Source organism: Hyperolius riggenbachi, chromosome 1 (assembly GCF_040937935.1).
Source record: "Hyperolius riggenbachi isolate aHypRig1 chromosome 1, aHypRig1.pri, whole genome shotgun sequence".
Lineage (NCBI taxonomy): Eukaryota > Metazoa > Chordata > Amphibia > Anura > Hyperoliidae > Hyperolius > Hyperolius riggenbachi.
The window spans coordinates 145,263,467-145,286,291 of record NC_090646.1 but is presented as its reverse complement, the minus strand read 5'-3'; the positions used below and the strand labels follow the sequence as shown (position 1 = coordinate 145,286,291).

At 42.0% G+C, this 22,825-nt stretch overlaps 1 protein-coding gene across 2 annotated transcripts; it reads left to right on the top strand.

The window, feature by feature from the left end:
* Nucleotides 1–482: 482 nt before the first annotated feature.
* Nucleotides 483–22,825, top strand: TLR3 (toll like receptor 3). Of its 2 annotated transcripts, none has more exons than XM_068278671.1 (5): nt 483–561; nt 6,816–7,257; nt 9,987–10,178; nt 15,789–17,617; nt 20,949–22,825. In XM_068278671.1, the coding sequence occupies exons 2-5, from the start codon at nt 6,823–6,825 to the stop codon at nt 21,175–21,177; spliced, it is 2,685 nt and encodes an 894-aa protein (XP_068134772.1). In that variant the 5' UTR covers nt 483–561; nt 6,816–6,822; the 3' UTR covers nt 21,178–22,825. The 2 variants fall into 2 exon arrangements, with proteins under 2 accessions (XP_068134772.1, XP_068134771.1); XM_068278670.1 differs by having other exon boundaries at nt 488–565.

The window sequence follows — 22,825 nt, the reverse complement described above, 5'->3', positions numbered from 1 at the left end:
TTATCAAGCCCAGGTCCCCCCTCCCCACCCATACCCATCAGGGGTGTCACATGGGGTACACATACCACATGTTGAGAACTTGGGAGCTAGTATATCGAGCCCCTTAACAGGTGACTTTGTAACAAGATAATTATTATTGCCCTGTCGGCAGAAATTGAATAAGATGAAATAGGGGCCTTAGGCGAGATAGCACTTTTTGCCCACCGCTGATGGTTATCTAGATTTTTTTTGTAAGATTTTGTGGGAGTAGCATCCACCAAGTCTCTCCAGACCCTAGGCAACTGCTTAGAATTGACTTGTGGATGATCCGGCTCTGCCTGTCAGGGGTTTTGCTGTGGCTATGTAGCTATCTGAACAGCAAGTACTATTGGAGCTGTTGCTGTGTATCAAGTGTATAGCAGCTGTGTCAGCCACTCCCTGTGCAGTAGGACTTGCAGAGCTCTGTATGACTCACCCTTGTAGCTCCACCTGTTCTTATTCACTCGACAGACTAAACGCGTTCTGTTCTTAAGGAGGAATCACCATTATAATATCACCGTCTACAATCTACAACCACTGTCTGTATGTAAGTTTACACAAATCTTTGTATGGAGAGGTTATTTAGAGGAGTGCAGATTGGGAAGTTCTTTTACTTTGAATCTCAGTGTACATTCATGCAACAAACTTCTGAGTTTGCTTTAGTGTCTTATGCAGCATTCCTCCGTGTAGTTCAGGTTCAGAGTATCAGCTTGCTGAAGTCGTAACAGCCGTGTTGCAGAAGATAATGGTGTGCATGAGTCTGTCTGTAAACATTCAGAGATCTGTAGTGCAAATCCCTAGAACACAGAGAAGCAGATGGGGGAGGATTGTCAAACAAAGATCCTTCTGCTGAATCATAAATGAGTTGCTCCTTATTAGTGACGGTAGTGTGCTAATTTTGCTTACGAGGAATTTTGCCAAAAAATTTGCAATTACGATTACACAGTTACAATTGATTTTGCATGATTCATTCATAAATTTTGCATGCTATGTGAAATTACAGTGAAACGATTTTTCGCATAGATTGAAAAAAAAAGGATGATACTTTTCCGTTAGCCGGGCGCATCCACTAGGTGGTGTTAAAACTCCACCAGAATTACTACTATCCATGGCGGCCTGGAGGGGGAATAGTAATTAACGCCACCTAGTGGATGCGCCCGGCTAACGGAAAAGTACCAAAAAGATTTATGCAAACCAGAATATGCTAGATGTGTTAGTGGGAATAGTGTGAACAAGTTAAACAGAGAATTGATTTTAAAAAAATCTAAGGAAAAAATGCATTTTTTTTAAAAAACTCGATAAAATGACATTTTGCTGTGGTACACTTTAATATATTCCAAGTTCTGAGTTTTGTATACACATTTTAGATGTTTTAAGAAAATGGACAGTGTGCGGTCTGCCCTCCCAAGCCTGTTTGATCCTTTGTCACCCATGCAGGCTGGTATAGCCAGAATTCGGAGGTCAGACCTTTTGGGGCTTTGGGGTCTTAAAGAGAACTTGAAGGGAAAAAAGTGTCTAATTTGGGTACTTACCTAGGAAGAGGAAAGCCCATCACCCTCCTCCTCGCTGTGTCAGTGGTCAGACCCCCACAAGCCTGTAGACAAAGGCTTGTTGAAGGAGCTCAGCTGCACTGCACACGGACCGCACCTGTGCACTAACACAGAGCAGAATGGGCTTAGCTTTGTCCGCTGAGCCCGAGTGTTGGCTCCGGCTACTGCACAGGTGCAAGCCAACCTGCATCTTTGAGCATCGGGAGTACCAGTGCTGAAACTAAGGGATGGAGTGGGACGGGGGAAGCCTCTAAAGCAGTGTACCCACCAACAGTGTATGTTTTGTATAAATCAACACAGGTAGTTAACCTTTTGTGGGCCGCGTGTAGTAAATCCACGCCGCACTTGTGGCAGTCTAAGCCTGCTGCGGCGTAGGATTTATGCCACCTGCCATTTTCGCTCCTGACTATATCATGCGCACCCAAGAGAGGAGGTTAAGCTGTCATATGACAGCTGACATCTCCCCTCAGTGATCAGGAGCCATCGCGATTGGCTCCTGATCACGTGATCACTACGATCGCCGGCGGTCTGAGGGGAAGAAGAGGATCCATTCACCTGCCTGATGTTCCCCCAGCGATCGTCACTCCCCTCCGCTCTTGCTGGCATCCCCACTCGCTCTGGCGTAAGTGTCGGATCCCAGCTTGATGACGTCATCAAGCCGCGACCCAGAACGTAAGTGCGAGCGGGGATGCCGGCCGGAGGGGGCTAGAGCTGTTCATCGCTGGAGCCTAGGAGGTGAGTAAAGGCTGCTGGCAATACGGGGGACACCTGGCTACACAGAGGACACCATGCCCAGCCATCTATAGTGGGGATCCGGCTGCCTGACCCCCCCAAATGCACCCTACCCGCATGTAAAATGGCCTGGTCTTTAAGGGGGGTTAGGCAGCCAGTCCCCAAAGGGTTAATCAGCTCTGCTGCAACACTAATTACCCTATCTGTCAAAGTTTGTGACTTCCTGCAAAACATGTATTGTTGGTGGACCTTGAGGACAGGGTTGGGGAACTCTGCTCTAGAGGATCCAGCAGCTTCCCTCTCCCAAGGTAAGTATCTCAATGGCCTCAATTGTCTAAGCTTTATCAAACACTGGCCTCAAACACTTTATCAAACGTTTGATAATTTACCTCCTGGGTAAAATCTAATTTTTAATTCACTAAGGTGTTATATATTTATCGAATGTTTTATTGATAAAATGTTCAATAAATCTATAACACTTTAGTGAATTCAAAATTAGATTTTACCCAGGAGGTAAATTATCAAACGTTTGATAAAGTGTTTGATAAAGCTTAGTGAATTGAGGCCTTTATCGAACGTTTGATAATTTACCTCATGAGTAAAATCTAATTTATAAATCTATAACACCTTAGTAAATTCAAAATTAGATATTACTCATGAGGTAAATTATCAAACGTTTTATAAAGTGTTTGATAAAGCTAAGTGAATTGAGGCCATATGTGTGTATTTTATTTCTTACAGGTTCACTTACAAATGTACAGTATATACAGAACACCGTGTACTCGGTACTGCAGTAAATGTCATTTTACTGAGTTTAAAAAACATTTTTTCTTTGAATTTTTTTAAATCATTTTTTTTTTTCAAAACAACAAGGTCTTTTGAGGAAAAAAAAATGTACTTGTTCCAAAGGAAGCACATTTCACAGTTTCACATAATCATGAGTGCAAAATCATGGATCATAATTACATTTATGTGCAAAATGTATTATGAATTTGCCCAAAAAATTGCATTATGATTTTGCATTGTAATTGTGATTTTTTTAACGTTAAAGTAATTGTGAACGTTGATGAGAAAGTATGATTATGTGGAGTTCGAGCTAAACACAATACTCCTAATGTATCAAGATTTGTGATTATTTTCATTGACTAATTAAGATACAGCTGTAGTCTACTGCAGATTTCCAATCGGACACAATAAAAATATGAAATGTATAATCTCTGAGTAATGCACTTTCTGTGTTTTGCGATTTTCAATCATTAACTTTCTACAGAAAGGCAAGCTTAACAATCTGATTATGATGCATTCTGCTGTTTCTATAGGGAAACCCAACAAACCCCAACAAACACATGCAAATTCCTTTGTAGGAAATTTACCAATCGTATTTATTTATTTGACAGAGCAGGAGAGCACTTCGCTCTTATTTTTTGTTTTCTTTACCTAATGTATATGTGATGCTTTTTCTTTCTAAATGCACTAGCAACTCTTTGCACTAAGCACTTTCTTTTCCCTGACGACGACTCCATGTAAGGAGTCGAAGCATGTCGGATTGGTGGGGGGTATTAGTTTATATGTAGGAAGCAAAAGTTAATTCAGTCCGGGTTTAGGATCTAGGAGCACGGTCACTAAAAATCTTTTAAATTGGTGCAAGTGCTCTTTATAGTACTGAAGATCCTACCTTGGTTTTAGGTACTATGGGAAAATGAAAACAAATATAGAAAAGTTTTAAATGAAAACAAATAATAAAAGTTATGTTTTAATATACTTCTGTAAGGATCAATCTTGTGTATATGGCACCACAGCACCCAGTATACCCACATAGAAGCACCACAGCACCCTGCATACCCCCGATTGCTGCACCACAGCTCCCAGGGTGCCTGCATTGAGACACCACAACTGACTCTGCCTGGGCACTCCAGAATAGATACGGGGCACCTGCCACTGATGTTTGGGGCCCTGTCAAACATAGTGGGCATCCCCACAAGAATACATTGCAAGCCAAATCTGTCCACTGCTTTACAGAGTCATCCAGCTTGTCTGCTTTGTTTGCCCATGATAACAAAAGTCTTGTCTTCCAACCATACCATTTTACTGCTAGAAAAGTGGTTTAGCTTGCATCACTGGTTTCTGTTTTGAAATACTATTTTTTACTGGTAGAGGCAGTAAATACTTTAATGAAGATAGCAAGATTCTTTGAGTATTGCATATTTAAAGTGTAGTGGCCTTCCACAGCCAAACTGATTTAATAAAAAAAACAAACTTTAAAGAGAACCCGAGTTGGGTTTGAAGAATATTATCTGCATACAGAGGCTGGATCTGCCTATACAGCCCAGCCTCTGTTGCTATCCCAAACCCCCCTAAGGTCCCCCTGCACTCTGCAATCCCTCATAAATCACAGCCACGCTACTGACACACAGCTTGTCAGAGCTGGCTGTGTTTATCTCTATAGTGTCAGTCTGCTGCTCTCCCCGCCTCCTGCAGAACTCCAGTCCCCGCCTGCATCCCTTCCCTTCCTGCTAATTAGAGGGAAGGGACGGGGCAGGGACCGGAGCTATGCAGGAGGCGGGGGAGCAGCTGAGACTGACACTACAGATGTAAACACAGCCACACAGCACGGCTGTGATTTATGAGGGATTGCAGAGTCCAGGGGGACCTCAGGGGGGTTTGGGATAGCAACAGAGGCTGGGCTGTATAGGCAGATCCAGCCTCTGTATGCAGATAACATTCTTTAAACACACCTCGGGTTCTCTTTAAAGGATGACAGAAAAATGTTTTCTAACTCTGGTATGGTCTGCTGCAATTTGCAGGTTGCTGCTGGCCTACCTCTGTGTATGTACAGTAAACATTGTCAGTGTAAATGTAGTAGATCTTTGAAGTATTAGATTATGGTTACATAGTTATTTAGGTTGAAAAAGACATACGTCCATCGAGTTCAACCAGAAAGTAAAGTACAACTTCAGCGTGCTCTCCCTGTTGATCTGGAGGGAGGCGAAAAACCCAATTAGCCCCCAAAGGGAAAAAAATCCTTCCCGACTCCAGATGGCAATCAGATAAAATCCCTGGATCAACACCACTGGACATTACCTAGTAATTATAGCCATTGATGTCTTTCAATGCAAGGAAAGCATCTAAGCCCCCTACGGTAAAGACCTAGTACACATTCCAGGCACAAATGGATTAAGATGAGATGGGGCCCTAGGCAAGATAGCAATTTGTGCCTACCGCTGATGCTCACCTGGCTTTTTTTTAGTAAGGTTTGGTGGGGGCTAGCATCAGCCAGGCCCCTAGACTCTCTCCAGGCACTATGCAGCTGCCTAGGTTTGCCTTGTGGATGATCCAGCTCTGATTGCAGGATAGCTCTGAAGGACTTGCTAGTATAATTCAGTCAGTGTAATACATATGTTTATTTTGTTGTACTATAAAGTCAGTCCATTGGGTTATACTGTGGTCACCCATTTTTGAATGTATTTTTTGACAACAAAAAAGGCATTTTGTGTATGATGAACGTTTTGATCCTGGGTTGTAGTTATATTTTTAAATATTCTATTAGCAGATGTCAAATAAATAGCTTTAAGAGTAGTTGGTAAGATGCCCCTTCACTAGTCTAGCCTACTGCAATATCACAGACGACCACAGCTGTAGACTGCAGTGTTCTCAGAGAGCTTTGTCTGAGCTCTGCCCCTTCCTGCCTGGACAGCTTTATGGTCCTGAGCATAGTAGAAGCAGAAAGCCTTCCCACCAAGCTTACGTCTCCGCAACCCTCTCCGTTTCACTCCTCTCTGCTCGTCTCCTCATTGCTCCTCTTCTCTCTGCTCCTCTTTTTTCTGATCCTTTTCTCACTGCTCCTCTCCCCTCTGCTCCACTCCCCTAAGTTTAGTTAGCTTTATCACAAAACTAACCTTAGGGCTGGTTCACACTATGAGCCCTTTTCTAAGCGCTAGTGATTTGAAAAGCACTTGCTTGTGTAATGCTATGTGCATGTTCTCACTTGAGCTATGTGATTTTTAAAAAAAGCACAGATAGCATTACATTAGCAAGCACTTTTCAAATCAGTGGCTCTTTGAAAAGCTCTCATAGTGTGAACCAGCCCTTAACGTGTGTACACGCACAATAACTATTGACCATAGCGGTCGGTGAGTAGGTGAACAATGTGGTCTGACATCACTAAAGATTTTGCATGCTGGATTGTTAGCTGATATCAGGTGGCTCCTGTACACATGTTCGACTGAGGCGTTTTACTTTCCGACTCCTCAGCCAATTTTAATCCAGCATATGTATGTAGCTTTCCTGAGGTGAGATTTACAAACATTTGCTGCCTAATCGGAGACATTTTTGATGAATCCAGGCTGGGTTTGCACGATCATTTGTATTCTCCAGCTCATAGACCATTCGTAAAGCAATATGTATTTGATAAAATAAACAGTTCTGCATTTTATAGTTATTTGTAGCAGTTGAATCTTTGAACCTTTCTTCAAATTGATGTTTAACTGACATTTTGTCAATAATTTTTATTTACAGAAATAAAATGTCCTCTTTCTGCTCCGTATACGTACTTGTTGAAATGTATGTTTTAATTCTTCATCTTGCCTGGGCTGAAAATCGCTGCAAGATAATCCAAGAAAAAGCTGACTGCAGTCATCTGGAACTCTCCACCATACCTTCAGACCTCCCTATAAGCATTAAAGTCCTAGATCTTTCCCATAACCGCCTAAAAAAGTTGCCTGCAGCCAACCTCTCGAGATATGATCAACTCGAACATCTAGATGTTGGATATAACACCCTCCATATTATTGAACCAGTGTTGTGTGAAAAGCTGCCAGCTCTAAAGATATTAAACCTTCAGCATAATGAATTTACCAAGATTCCAGAGAAAACCTTTGTCTGTGCAAACCTTTTGGAGCTATATTTGAACTCAAATGGAATAAAAGAAATTACTGGAAACCCTTTTAAAGATCTACAGGTACGTTTCATTATCATTGAAGTGGAACTTGGGCCAAATTATATCATTATTGGTAGAAATGTTTATGGTGCTACTGGACACCACGGTCCTCTTCTGCAATCCAAAATTTAACATAGTGACAGATAAAAGAACACCTTAGAATTGTCTTAACTGTGTCCTACTGAGTAGGTTATTATTTTTATTTAGAGTATATATTGTCTTGTTACTAACTGTCCCTCAGAGGAGCTTACAATCTAATCCCTACCATAGTCCTATGTCTATGTGTGTATCATGTATGTATCGTAGTCTAGGGCAAATGTAGGGGAAGCAAATTAACTTGTCTGTATGTTTTTGGGATGTGAGAGGAAACTGGAGTGCCTGGAGGAAACCCACTTAGACACAGGGAGAACATACAAACTCCATGCAGATAGTGCATCAGCTGGGATTTGAACTAAGGACCCAGCGCTGCAAGACAAGAGAGCTAACCACTATGCCACTGTGCTGCCTACTGTATCCCACCCCTTATGGTGACAGGAACTCTTGAAACCTTTAGAGCAGCCTTTCTCAAGAGCAATCACCCCCACATAAATGAAGTGCAGCAGTTACCTCCATTTATATGAAATGCATCAATAACACCCACATATATGAAATGCAGCAATCACCCCATATATTTTAGATGCAGCAATTACACACACACACACACACACACACACACACACACACACTCACACACACACACACACACACACACACACACACACACACACACACACACACACACACACACACACACACACACACACACACACACACACACTCACTCACTCACTCACACTCACACTCACACTCACACTCACACTCACACTCACACACACACACAATGCAGCAATTACCCCTACTTATGTGAAATGCAACAGTTACTTCTACATAGGAAATGCATTAATAATGCCCCTCAGTCATTGCCATCAGTGGGCTGCCACCAACGGGGTCCAGGACTCCAGGTGGATTACTGAATTTTTAAGGCCGCTGCTAACACGACCGCTATAATAATTTTTCTGGTGCGTGTACATGCCTGCCTAATTTTTTCTGGCTGCACTGAGGCTGCAACAACAAAACAAAAGGCATGTACATGTGTCAATTCCCCTTCGTGATCGCTACCTTGCCGCAGTGAAGGGGCTTGCGTATCACAATGAAGCAATGACCGGCTAAATGAGTGTGTTGGGGGGCACACCTGACCCAAGAAGATAGATAATAAGGTTGTTGCTTCATTGTGGACAGACCAAATTTGATCAGCTGGATACTCAGTCACTGTTGTTCTGTCATTCAGCTACCTCAGCCCGACCATATGGGCTTGAAAACCGCCATCGCCTGCACTCTCGCCATGGTGCACACCAGTTCAGCATGGCCGTCCCTACACAAACAGCTGTTTGCGGTGCGTTACACAGTGAGCTTAGTCTGTCAGTGTGAAGCAGTACACTAATTACACTACCTGATTGATGTATACACATGGAAGATGTTTTAAAGCACTTTAGGCCTCAATTTAGCAATAAAATTTCTGCCCTTAAACACTGCTGTCCGTAAAATTCAGATTTTTCCCCGGGACTTTTGGCGTGTATCCCACTCCGCCATGTCCCCCTCCAGGTTTTAGACCCCTTGAAACATCTTTTCCATCACTTTAGTGACCACAATTAATGTTTGAAGGTTCGCCTGCCCATTGAAGTCTATGGTGGTTCGAAAAGTTTGCATGTTCGCGTGTTTGAGTTCGAGGTTCGCGAACCAAAATCGGAGGTTCGTGACAACTCTAATGCCTGAGCCCCATGTTTGTATTTTAGAGGCATACGCACAATTAAGCCGCCAGGAGATTTAGGCGCAGGGTAAAGCCGAAAAACTGCACTCTCTGCTCTTGCAAAAGTCCCAGTGGCGCTAATTGCTATTCCCCGTCCAAGTCGCTGTGGATAGTAGGGAAATATGTAATTCAGCTTCCAGCTATAGCTGGCGGCCGAATTACAGTGTTTTTATAGTCATTTCTGCTCTGTCTTTTAACAGCGCCCCAAATTACTCACTGAGTGCTGCTATAGCCATAATTCCTATTGAGGCCTACGGCGGCGGCCCAAATCTCCGGTGCTGTTTTTACAGCGCTCCTTTTAGAAAGTCTAGAGGGGCAGTGCAGGAATAAAAAGTGAATATAAAGATACTGCACTACCGCTCATGATGTCTGCATTTATGGATAAATGATTTTAACTTTTACAGTTAATTACCAAAAACCCAAAATACTCTCCAGTGACTAAGTCAAAAACCTCAGGATGGGATAAATAAAAGTTCTTGACTTATATCAATTATTGCAATCAATATTTCAATCCTGATGTTCCCTTTCTTGAAATATTCTATCAAAGACTACTAAACCAATATCCACTGCTATTAAATATCCTGTTTAACCCTAGAGAGGAATAAAATATTTTTGCATACTCTATTTGTTTAGACTGTTAAGCTGCTTTTTTAGGTATCCTTTTGTGTTTACATATATAAAAAACAATTTGTCCCTGGAACTTCAAACTCATTTAGATGGCTGAGTGGATCAGCTGGTTACAGAGAGTGTAATTTTAGCAGCTGACAACTAGTGGAAGAGAAACATAATTAGGAGGCCTACATTACAGGCATTATTTATGTTTAGTTGCTGTTCAATTGACCAATCCAATGACACTTTCTTAAATTCTCCTTTAATTTTTTGTCTCTTTTTTTCCCTCTCCTAGAGTTTGCAAGTTCTTGATATGTCCCACAATAAGATGGCATCTACTGTCTTGGGTGACACAAAGCAATTGCCAAATCTTACCAAACTTTTTTTCTCTCACAATTTAATTTCTGCACTAAAAACAGATGATTTTGCATTTCTTGGAAACAACTCTGTGCAAATGCTGGATCTATCAAACAATCTTGTCCGACAGGTGAGACTTTACTTATGTTGTGTGACTGAAAATAGAAATGTGTAGTTTTAGATTCCTAAAGGCATTATCTATGATGTCTTAAAGTACAGCTCAAGTGGTTTTAAAAATAAAAATTTGATACATAAAGTGTCCCTAAAGAGGGAAAAAATGCAATAGCTACTTACCACAGAATAGGAATCAGTTCGCTGGGCGCGCTCCCATCCATGTACAGTATGAGCATAGCTCCCAACTGCCCCTTTTTGGAGGGACAGTCCCTCTTTGGGAACCAAATCCCTCTGTCCCTCTTTGTCCTTCATTTGTCCCTTTTTCCGGACTTAAAGCGGTATGAAACCCAGCATTTCTTCTTTGCTTAAAACGATTTACAGCATATTATGTACTACCACCATTTTTTTTTTACTAGAACAGCATTTAACTAGTTAAAGGGACTCCGAGCTCATCTTAAAAATGAAAATTGTACTCACCCGGGGCTTTCTCCAGCCCAGTGCTGGTCGGGAGGTCCCACAACGGCGTCCTGGCTCCTCTCCTTCTCCCCGCTCCGGAATGGCTGACCGGCGGCAGCCCGGGTGACACTCGGATGAGTGTCGGGCTTCTTCTTCCGCGTATGAGGCGGCTGACGTCACACGCCGGCCGCCTCGCGTCATCACAGCGGCCGGCGTGAAAGTACATGCGCGATTAAAGCCGCCGCCGTGATGACGCGAGGCAGCCGGCGTGTGACGTCATACGTGGAAGAAGAAGCCCGACACTCGGTCAAGTATCGCCGGGCTGCCGCCGGTCAGCTATTCCGGAGCGGGGACTAGGAGAGGAGCCAGGACGCCGTCGTGGGACCTCCCAAACAGCACTGGGCTGGAGAAAGCCCCGGGTGAGTACAATTTTGCATTTTTTGTTGAGCTCGGAGTCCCTTTAAACACAGGACTTTCAAGCTCAGTTGAGAGAAACCTGGACACATCCAAACTGGAGATAATGTTATCTTGTGTTTATTTAATTGTATCAAGTGAGGAATGTGACACATTCTCTGACTGTGCAGACTCTCCTGAACACAGACAGACACTCAGAAATTATTTCTGCTTAACCCCCTGGCGGTATAATTCCCGCGGCTGCGCAGCCGCGGGAGGGTTTTTTTCACCTTTTTTTTTTTAGCATGTAGGTAGCCTAGTGCTAGCTACATGCTTCCCCCCTCCCCGCGGCGTCCGCCCGTCCCCTCCGATCGCCGACGGTGCCGCTTGCCCATAAGGAAATCCCGTTCTAAACGGGATTTCCCTGAGTGCTTCCCCCGTCGCCATGGCGACGAATGATACAGCTGTTTACAGCTGTTTCCAACTGCCAAAAAAAGCAAGCAGCATCTCCTTCCAGTGACATCACCTGCCAGCAGTAAAAATGTCACCATGTGATTAATGTCATAATGTAAATCAGGAAGAGAAAAGATTGTACAATAGTAAAACTCTGACTAATTCATTTATACATAATTATTGTAAAAAGTAAGCACGTTTTTATGACATTATTTTCACTGGAGTTCCTCTTTAAGTACAGATTTATGTAAATATGTCTTTTTTTTTTTTTTTTACTGAAAATGTGTTTAATTGGCTCCAAACTTTATTCCCATGCTTTAAATTGATATATTTCTTAATTTAAAGTATTATTATGAAGAAAAACTCATGATGATAGAAAGGATCAGTGTGTTTTGAATTCTAAAGTTACATCTTATGTTAATACATTTTTAGTGGTATGTATGGCTAGGGGCATGGTGGGCATGTAATTACAAGTGTAGCAGGGCATGTCTTAAAGTGTCCCTCTTTCTCATCTCAAAAAGTTGAGAGGTATGTGTAAGAGCACGTCTGCGCTGCTCAGGTGCAAGATGGCCCGCGTCACTCTGCACAGTACCACGGAGTCACTCATAGTCAGACGGTGGGGAGGGAGATCTGGAACTGTGCAGAGGGACTATGTCACCCCTCTGTTTTAGAAACATTCACCCTAGCGATGGGCATGGGTCTCTTTAAAGGGCAGGGAGCCACACTATGTTTTGCTGGCATTTTAGGTAGATTAACATTCCAGCACAATGGAAAGCTTTTCATGCTGCCATAGCTGAACAGGAAATAATGAGCTGTGCTGTATCATAAAGCACTGGCTCGCATATGAACAAAAGCTCTTACTAGTGAATCAAGCCATCAGGCTTCAGGAAGCAATAATTTATGCATTGGTTACTGCAATATGACTGAAGCTTAGTGCATCAAGTCCTATGGTTTTGAATACATCTCATTGTTGCTTCTCTTGGGAAATGGTAACCACATTTAGCAGAAGCACCTTGATAGCCGTGGTTAGGTTCCGCATTTACTTGTGAATGACTGCTAGCAGGTTTGATAGCTAAGCTGTAATGGGTTGCTGGTAAAGCTGCTTGGTCAGACATGTATTTTATATATTTCATGTGACCTTCATCACACAGCATTATTTAAGACAAAGAAAAAGACAAGTTTCAGTTTCATAATAATTTTCTTGTAAAGTTGCAATACAAAAATCTATTGTGTTGTTAATTTTCTCTAAATTTCGTTTGATCAGCCCAGGGGTATGTGAACCTCCTGTGTATTCTAAAGCTATTAGATACCAGGTACCACTAGATACCAACAAAGCTGTATTAGGGAGGGAGGGGGAACCAATAGACAACAGGGAAGCCATATTGGGCAGGAATTGGGGACCACTAGACACCAGAGAACTGTATAGGGGTGGGAGGTGGGGACCCAGGCCCGGATTTACCTCACAGGAGCCTATAGGCACAGATGCAATACAATGTGTGTTGCCAAGGATGCAGTTAATCAGGTGTACTCAGCCTGATTGTTTGCCGGTGCCAGGTCTCAAACCGGACTGCTCAAACGGTTCAAAACGTTGTCAAAAACACCTGATGAAGGAGTTTATCCGCAACATGTAGTGTCTTGTTCCCTAATTACACAGCAAAATTGCATTGCAGCCAGTGGTGTGCCGTCTCTTTTTTTCCTTTTGGAGCTATAGGCACAGATGTCCTGGCACCTTAGACTTCGCCCTCCATGAACCTACAAACACTTGCCGAACTGTACTGCAATTGTGCTGGCTGTCGCAGCCGTCACTTCTCCATTACTTCCCCTGCCCCAGCTACAGGTGCCCCTTAGTATTAGGTAGACAGAGGTTTCCTCAGTATTAAGTAGCTAGCATTGCCCAAGAGTGAATGGAGATCTCATCAGTGGAATGCCGAGAGCAGGGTGAGTAACCTCTCATTTACACTCTCATCAGAATTTTGCATATAATTAAGGAGAGAGGGAGGCATTTAGGGAGAGGAGAGAGACGCCTTTCTATCATCAGGCACCTGTAGGCATGTGCCTACAGTGCCTTATGGCAAATCCGGCCCTGTGGGGACCACTATACATCAGGGTAACTTATAGGAGGGCGAACAGAGTGTAAAATTGGGGCATGACTAAAGTTGTGGCACGGATGGGTCCTAGTGTCCCTTTTTCCTGGTTTCAAAAGTTGGGAAGTATGTACTACGCATGAAATTGCTACAAAAAAAGAAAAAATACATGCGCACTTTAACCACTTCAGCCTAACTGGCCGAAAATGTTCTTCCAGTTAGGCTGCGCGCACTCCCGCGGGTCACGCGCACCCCCGCGGGCCCCCCCGTGCGAGCCCCCACTACCGGCCGTTAGCCCAGCGGTCAATGAAAGGGATTATAAAACCCTTTCACTGATCGGACCCCCCCGGAGAAAGGCCGACAGCGTCTCTTCAGACGCTGCGGCTTTTCTGAGATCAAAAAGTTCCCCGTCTTCATACTTCTTCCTGGGAGCAAGATCGATCACTCCCAGGACTTTTTGACTGTGGCCATCTTGTGGCCAAATAGCAAACTACACCAAAAAACACTTTACATTGAATAAATACATTTTAAAACATTTAAAATCCCCTGTTTACCTCCCACACCAAAAAATACCCACATGCAAGTTTTAATAATAAATAAAATGAAAAATTACAATAATAAAAAAAAAAAAACATAGATAGTTACCTAAGGGTCTGAACTTTTTAAATATTCATGTCAAAAGGAGTATATCAATATGATTTATTAAATTATGGGCTTCTAAATAGTGATGGACGCAAATTGAAAAAATGCACCTTTATTTCCAAATAAAAATATCAGCGCCATACACTGTGATAGGGACATAATTTAAATGGTGTAATAAGCGGGACAAATTGGTAAATAAAGTACATAGGTTTTAATTATGGTAGCATGTATTAATTTCAAACTATAATGGCCAAAAGCTGAGCAATAATGATTTTTTTCCATTTCTTTCTTAATATTCCTGTTAAAATGGATTTAGAATAAATTAATTCTCAGCAAAATGTATCACCCACAGAAAGCCTAATTGGTGGCGGAAAAAACAAGATATAGATCAATTCATTGTGATGAGTAGTGCTAAAGTTATTGGCAAATGAATGGGAGGTGAAAGTTGCTCAGATGTAAAAAAATCTCAACCCTGTAGGCTGAAGTGGTTAAACTTTCATGCCGGCCGCCGTGATGACGCGGGATGGCCGGCGCCGTGACGTCAGCCGCGTCATAACAGGAAGAAGGAGCCCGCTGTGCTGCCGCCGGTCAGCCATTCCAGAGCGGGGCCTAGGAGAGGAGCCAGGACGCCGTCGTGGGACCTGCCGACCAGCGCTGGGCTGGAGAAAGCCCCGGGTGTGTACTATTTTCCTTTTCAGGGTGAGCTCAGAGTCCATTTAAAGTTTTCTTTCTCCTCTTTCCAATGATATATAAACCACCGCCCTACACCTTTTAGTTTTCGCTATTTTTGCGATCGAAATTGCTGCGGCCGTGATTTCGATTGCGAAAATAGAGAAAACTAAAAGGCGTAGGGCGACTATTTAGGTGTCGTCAGAAAGAGGAGAAAGAGAGCTTTAAAATGATATGCATCTTTCCATAGTTTCTGCACTGCTGGGAGTCACTTTAAAATGCGTGTAAACATATGCAAATAAGAAGTATGTTTTTTTCCAGAGTAAAATGAGCCATACATTACTTTTTTCCTATGTTGCTGTCAATTACAGTAGGTAGCAGAAATCTGACAGAACCAACAGGTTGTGAACTAGTCCATCTCAAGGGGGATTCTCAGCAAGGCTCTTATTCTTTAAAAAAACATTCCCTGAAAAGGATTTATACAATGATGCTGGCCAGCTTCCCTGTTCACTGCACACTTTTTTGGCAGTTGGACAGAGCAACTGCCACTCATTAAATGCTTTTGAAAATAAACAAAACCCTGAGAATACCATATAAGAAGATGGGCTAGTCAAAAACCTGTCGGTTCTGTCAGATTTCTACCACCTACTGTAAGCAACAGCAACATAGGAGAAAAGTAATTTATGGCTCATTTTACTCTGGAAGAAACATACTTTTTATCTGTATATGTTTACATGTATTTTCAATTTTACAATTTTCACGATAGTGGTCCTTCAAGAATAAACACAAAATCAGTAATACCAGTACATTGCATTACAGATCCGAACCTTATTTTAAGTTCCTTAAGCATTGTCTTGGTATTGATACAATAACATTGTAAAAAATAATTTCTCAGAGCTGAAGAGTCTAATATAATCCTGTTTTCCTAGATTAATACAGGGTGCTTTCAGCCACTGAAGAACCTTACAACCCTTGTAATGGCTAACATGACACTTGGACCAGACCTGACTGAGCAGCTTTGTACAGAATTGGCTGCCACTGAGATAGAAGACCTTATTTTAGTCAATACCCAGCTTTCAAAGATAAGCAGCACAACTTTTAAAGGCCTTGCATTCAAAAATGTTGCAAGTTTGGATATTTCAAAAAATAGGATATCCAAGATTGAAAATGGATCATTTGTTCATCTGCAGTCCTTGTCATTTCTCAACCTTGAAGAAAATGACGTCAGTTATTTAAACTCTGATGCCTTTAAGGGCTTGTCCAATGTTAAGTCACTGAATTTAGAAAACTTTTTCAGCACAAAAGGTCCGACAATAGATGATGGGTCATTTCAGTGGCTCAAAACCCTTGAACACTTGAAGATGGAAAAAAATAAAAATATTGCCATTACTGAGTTTACTTTTACAGGTTTGACAAACTTGAAGTACTTAATTTTGTCCGAATGCACATTCCGATCATTCACTAATAGAACATTTTTATCTCTTTCAAAATCACCGTTAATAGTACTGAACCTTACAAGAACTGACATATCTAGACTAGAATACGGAACTTTTTCTTCTCTGGCACATCTTCAAATGCTTGATTTAGGGTTAAACAACATTAACCAAGACCTCGTTGGCTATGAGTTTGAAGGCCTTCGCAATATTGAAATGATTTATCTGTCGTATAATAAACACTTGACCTTAACAAGCACCTCATTCTGTTCTGTTCCAACTCTTGAAAAATTGAATCTTCGAAAAACAGCTCTGTCGTTCAATGCCCACAGTGCATCTCCCTTCTCTTGCCTGAAGAATCTAACCCTTTTAGATCTTGGGAACAACAACATCGCTAACATAGATGAGGATTTCTTTGATGGTCTTCACAACCTTCAGATACTCAGTTTACAGCATAACAACCTTGCTCGGCTATGGAAAGAAGGTAATCCAGGAGGACCCGTCCTGTATCTAAAAGGTCTCCAGAACTTGGAAATAATTGACTTACTTTCCACTGGGCTTGATGAAATTCCCACCGAAGCTTTTAAAGGACTTTCAAAGTTAAAGATCGTGAATTTGGCTGAAAATAATTTAAATGTACTGCCATCATCCCTGTTCTATGATCTAAGTTTACTAGTTCTACTGGATTTTCATAAAAATCTCATAACATCTGTAGAACCAGGTACATTCCAAAATATTTTCAAGAGTCTTAAAAGTTTAAATATGGCTCAAAACCCTTTTGACTGTACATGTGAAAGCATAGCGTGGTTTTCTAATTGGCTTAATGAAACGAATACAACTGTCATTGGACGAGACACTTATATTTGCAATACCCCAGCTAATTACCATGGTGTTTTAGTGCAAAAGTTTGACAATTCGACCTGCAAGGACACCGCTCCTTTTAAAGCAGTTTTCATACTTACTTTCACTGTTACAAGCTGTTTTCTATTTCTAGTTTTGTTGTTGCATTTCCAAGGCTGGCGAATACAGTTTTATTGGAATGTTTCGGTAAATCACATCCTTGGCTTTAGAGTCATTGATCAAGGTAACCAAGGCTATGATTACGATGCTTACATCATTCATGCCAATAGAGACATGCCCTGGGTTGAAAAATATCTGCTTCCGTTTGAAGGAGATGAGACTTTTCAACTTCAATTCTGCTATGAAGAAAGAGATTTCGGTGGGGGAGGAGCGATTCCCACATTAATAGTCAACAGCATAAGAAGAAGCAGGAAAACTATTTTCGTTATAACCAGCAATTTTTTGAGAGACAAATGGTGTAGAAGGTAAGTGTACCGCTGAAAAAATAAAACAGAGATTCTGCTTTACTAAGTTATAATAAGCTAATAAAGTTCAGGGCTCACAATGATGCCAGGTGCAATATTATATTAATTAGAACACAATATCAATGCATGCAGTTTGCTTCCTATTGGATGTGTGTCTACTATTTGGTAATCTAAAATAGTACAGGTTTAGCGCTACATGCATATACTGTCCATATCTCTGGATATCCAGCTCGCAAAGTGATGGGTGGTTACCCCCCCCCCCCCCCCCCCCTTCATAGAGAGACTCACCAGAAGATGCGGCCTGGCCAGTCCATGCAGAGTTATACCACGAGTGAGAGGAATGAGAGGAATCTGGCAGATTCCTCTCACACGTGGTATACCTCTGCATGCACTGAGGACATCGCCGACACCGCAATGATGATCTCATCAGGATCTCATCAGGCGGCATCTTGGTACCATCCTTGCGTATTTCAAGTCCCCATTCTCACTGAGTACAAGAGGTGCAGTACAGCGGAGGGTCCAAGAGAGGCTGATGCCTTTGAGTCTCCACTCACACTGACTACAAGAACTGCAGCACAGCGACAGAGGTTGCCAGAGGGGCTGTGGGGTGGCCAATACCCCGGAGGCGATAACGGGCCGGGCCAGGCCGCATCTTCTGGTGAGTCTCTCTATGAAAGGGGGGAGTGAGTAACCACCCATCACTTTGCAAGCTGGATATCCAGAGATATGGACAGTATATGCATGTAGCGCTAAACCTGTACTATTTTAGATTGCTTTACAAAGTTGTCTTAAAGTACACCTGAAAGGAAAACCAAGGTAAAAATAAACTGATGAGATAAATAATTGCATCTATCCTCCTTCTCCTAAAATCTTTTTTTTTAGATTTCCTATAGTTTTATTTTATAATCAAATCTACTTTTTAAGTTTTTACTATTTCATTGTCTCTGCTCAAAGACACATTGAAGTATGCCAGAGCAAAAACCTATGAACTATTGACATTTTATGTGTGCGACCTCCTTTGTGTGTGGCCACCTTTACAGTTACTGGCCAACATCACAAGTGAATAGCTTAGATTAATCCTAAAGTTTAGCAAAACAGTGCAAACAGTATACAAGCATAATAAATGTAGTTTTCTGAAAAGGCAATATTCCTATGGAATATAGACAACAAGACAAAACAAATAACATTTATATCGCTCTATTCTTCTGGCGGATTCAAAGCAACAGCTGCAGCCACTAGGACGCTCTCTATAGGCAGTTGCAGTGTTAGGGCTCAAACCCACTAGCAGTCTTTTCTAAGCGCTTATGCAATGCTATGGGGGATTTTTATAAAATCACATCTCTGAAGTGGGATCACACCGATAGCATTGCATTAGCAAGAGTTTTCAAATCACAAAGCGCTCAGAAAAGCGCTCCTAGTGGGTTACAGGCCTTTGGGAGTCTTGCCTAAGGTCTCCTACTGAATAGGTTTCGGCTTACTGAACAGTGCTGTACAATGTCTGGTATACTTTTTGTTAACACCGAGTGACAGTCCCATACCTGTAGGTTAGAAAACTGTTTTTACCTTTTGCCCCTTATAACCCCAGTGTATTACTGGTGAAGGTTGACTGCACCCCACTATGTCTACTCTTCTATGAGAAAAAAGGGAATGAGGCCTCATGAAAATTTTCTTTGGTGCCTAATTTTATATAAACCTCTGTCTAGCAGTGCAAGAAAGCCATTTCTTCTTCCTGCTGCATAGAACAGAGGAAAACACTTTGAAGAGGTTTCATGTTTTCAGAATGTGTGGAGATTCTTGCTGGGTCATGCCTGCATGCATTTTCAATGTGCAAACACAATTTATCATCCAATGCTTTCTTGAAGCAAACCTGTAACAAAACGCAACTTAAAAATTAAGTAAAGCATGAGGCTCCTATTTCTGCAAGGCACTCTCTGCTGCCCATTTCCTCCAGGGTCCTTTCCATTATTTATTTATTGTATTTATAAAGCGGAAACATAATATGCAGCGCTGTTTAGGTTACAGACAATATTTAGGGGTGACGTACGACAATACAGGAATACAAGAAAACCAGATCACACAGCACAGTATGAGTACAAGGTAATGCTTAGTCAGTCACTGGATGGGAGCATGGAGATTAGGCAAGTTGAGTTCACTCAAATGCATAGCATTGCAGTGCACAGTAATGCAGGTGCATGATCAGGAAGGACACAAAAGGAGGAGGACCCTGCCCGAAGACTTAAAATCTAGAGGGTGAGGTAGGGACACGAAAAGTAGGGAACCAGAGTTCAGCTGCGAGTTTAGAGCACTTGTGAGGGGTGGTAGGCCAGAGTGAAAAGGTGAGTTTTGAGGACCTTCTTGAAGATTTTGAAGGAGGGGGCAGCCTTAATGGGTGGAGGTAGGAAGTTCTATATAGTGTTGGAGCAGCTCATGAGAAGTCCTGGAGGTGTGCATGGGACCGGGTGATGCGGGGGGTGGTCAGGCGAAGTTCATTGGAGGAGCAGAGTAAGTGGCTAGGTGTGTACCTCTGAGTAAGCCAGTGGATGGATTCACAGAGGGGAGCTGCCATGGCGGAGCGATGGGAGGAGTGGATAATTCTGGGTGCCGCATTCATGATGGACTGCAGCGGGGCTATTCGGGGTAATAGGGAGACTAGACAGAAGGGCATTGCAGTAGTCAAGGCGGGAAATTATGAGGGCATGGATGAGGAGTTTGGTGGTGGCAGAGGTCAGGAAAGGGTGGATCTTGCAGATGTTACGGAGGTGGAAGTTGCAGGACTTTGCGAGATTTTGGATGTGGGGAGTGAAGGAGAGTGTGGAGTACAGGGTGACACCAAGACAGTGGGCTTGAGAGGTAGGGCGAATGGTAGTGTGGTTAACAGTGGCATGCACATCTGGGAGGTTCCATTCCATGTTCTGGTATTTTAATCTATTCATGTCATCCTTGTATTTGAATTGGGCTTATGCAAGTTCATGAACCAACATACCCAGGAAGAGGAAGTGCTTGTGAGCTTCCTTCTTCCTACCTTTTTGCATGAGCACTTTCTTTTGCTGACCTTGCACTAAGGTGCAGTAAAAATGTGCTCATTTACTGGGCATTCTCAGTGTCCGTGGCTGAGAGGATTAAACTGGCCAGGCAGTTGGATATAAAAGGCGACCAGAATAAGTAATGTGAAGGACCCTGGAAGCTATGGGCAGCAGTAAGTGCTTTACAAAACCTTTATACTTACACTTTAATTTTTTTATTTGTGTACCCTCTACCAAATGACTGAACATGATTTTTCTAGCTGCCATTGTTGAGATTTTACCCTTGTGCTTATATTTTGTTTTGCAAGGTTCAAGATTTACCAGGCCCTCCATCAAGCCATTGAGCAGAGTCGTGATTCCATCATACTTCTATTTCTTGAGGACATTCCGGATTATAAATTACATCACAGCATTCAACTCAGAAGAGGAATGTTTAAATCCCGCTGCATTCTAGACTGGCCGGTCCACAAGGAAAGGCTGAATGCTTTTCGGGAAAAACTAAAAATTGCCTTAGGATCTAGCAACATGGTGAACTGAATGTCAGCCAATGTGTGTATACAACTAATGGACAGTCTGGGGGATTTCAGGTTTCTACATTCCTCCTGCTGGGTAGCTTTTATAGCTTAACTTTGCTTAAACTTTGCTTTACAAAGTTTAAGAGTCTATGCATGGTTTACAAGATTTCCTTTACCTACTGCTTAACCACTTCACTACTGAGGGGTTTTTCCCCTTCTGTACCAGAAACATTTTCCCCTGTCAGAGCTCCTTCCATTCATTCTTCTATAACTTTATTACTGCTTATCACAATGAAACGATCTATATCTTTTTTGTTTGTTTTTTTGCCACCAATTAGGCTTACCTTGGGTGTTACATTTTGCTTAGAATGCATTTTAACAGGAATTATAAAATGCATTTTAACAGAAAATATAAGAAAAAATTTTTTGGGCCATTATATTTTTTAAAAATAGTACATGGTACCATTAATTAAACCAACACGTTATTTGCCCATTTGTCCTGGTTATTAAAACATTTAAAATATTGTCCTAGTACAATGTATGGTGCCAATATTTTTTGGGTAAATAAAGGTGCATTTTTTCAGTTTTGCATCCATCACTAATTATAAGCCCATAATTTCATAAATGACATTAATGTACCCTTATTACATACATATTCAAAAAGTTCAGTCCCTAAGGTAACTATTTTTTTTATTTGTTATATATATATAGTTCATTTAGGTAACTATGGGAGAGGGTGGGAGGCAAGGGGTTAATTTTAAATGTATATATGGGTCTTTTTATTAAAATAAATGAATGTAGATGTAATTTTACTATTTGGCCACAAGATGTCCTTAAGCATTATTTCCTGTTAGCTTACCATTAGTATGTGAACAGGAAGTAATGTGTGGACGTTTTACTTCCTTAGCTACAATGACTGGCAATCATTGACATGGGACTTAGATCAACTAATGGGAACAGTTGATCTCCCCTCTAATGGGTGGCAGTGAGAACGCTCCCGGGAGCGAGTGCGGAGGCCATCCGTCGCAATAGACAATTATCTACATTCCTGGGCAGAAACTGAAGTCCTGCAGATAATCCACCTGAAACCACATAAGTAGTTAAAAAGACATAAATATGGCAGCCTCCATATCCCTCTCACTTCAGGTGTCCTTTAACATGGGCTGCCAGTTTTAATGAGTTTTGCATTGCGCTAAAACAGAGAGCATTGCACACTGTGTAACCGAACCCACGGAGTTATTTCCTTCTTATAGGTTTTTTATTCAATTCATAGTTACATAGTTATTTGGGTTTAGGAAAAGACCTATGTCCATTGAGCTAATCCAGAAAATAAGGTACAACACTAGCGAGGAGAACGCCAGCGCATACCACTAAGGCTGCATCTGAAATGACCACCAGCTCAGTGTGCAGCACCTAAATAGATTTTCTGCACACTTCGCATTCAATTCAGATGCAAATCATATGCAAATCTGCTACTACTTATCATGCAAACAGGAAACTCAGGAGGAGGGGCTGGGAGCAGCTAACCTGACAGTTACATAGTTACAAAGTTAAGGAAAGGTGGAGGGAAAGGCTGCGCATCCCTAAACACATGTTGCAATTGAATGGTTAATCGCACAGGCATACACCGCCTCTGCCAGACTGAAAAATGCATGCCCTGCATCCAAGAC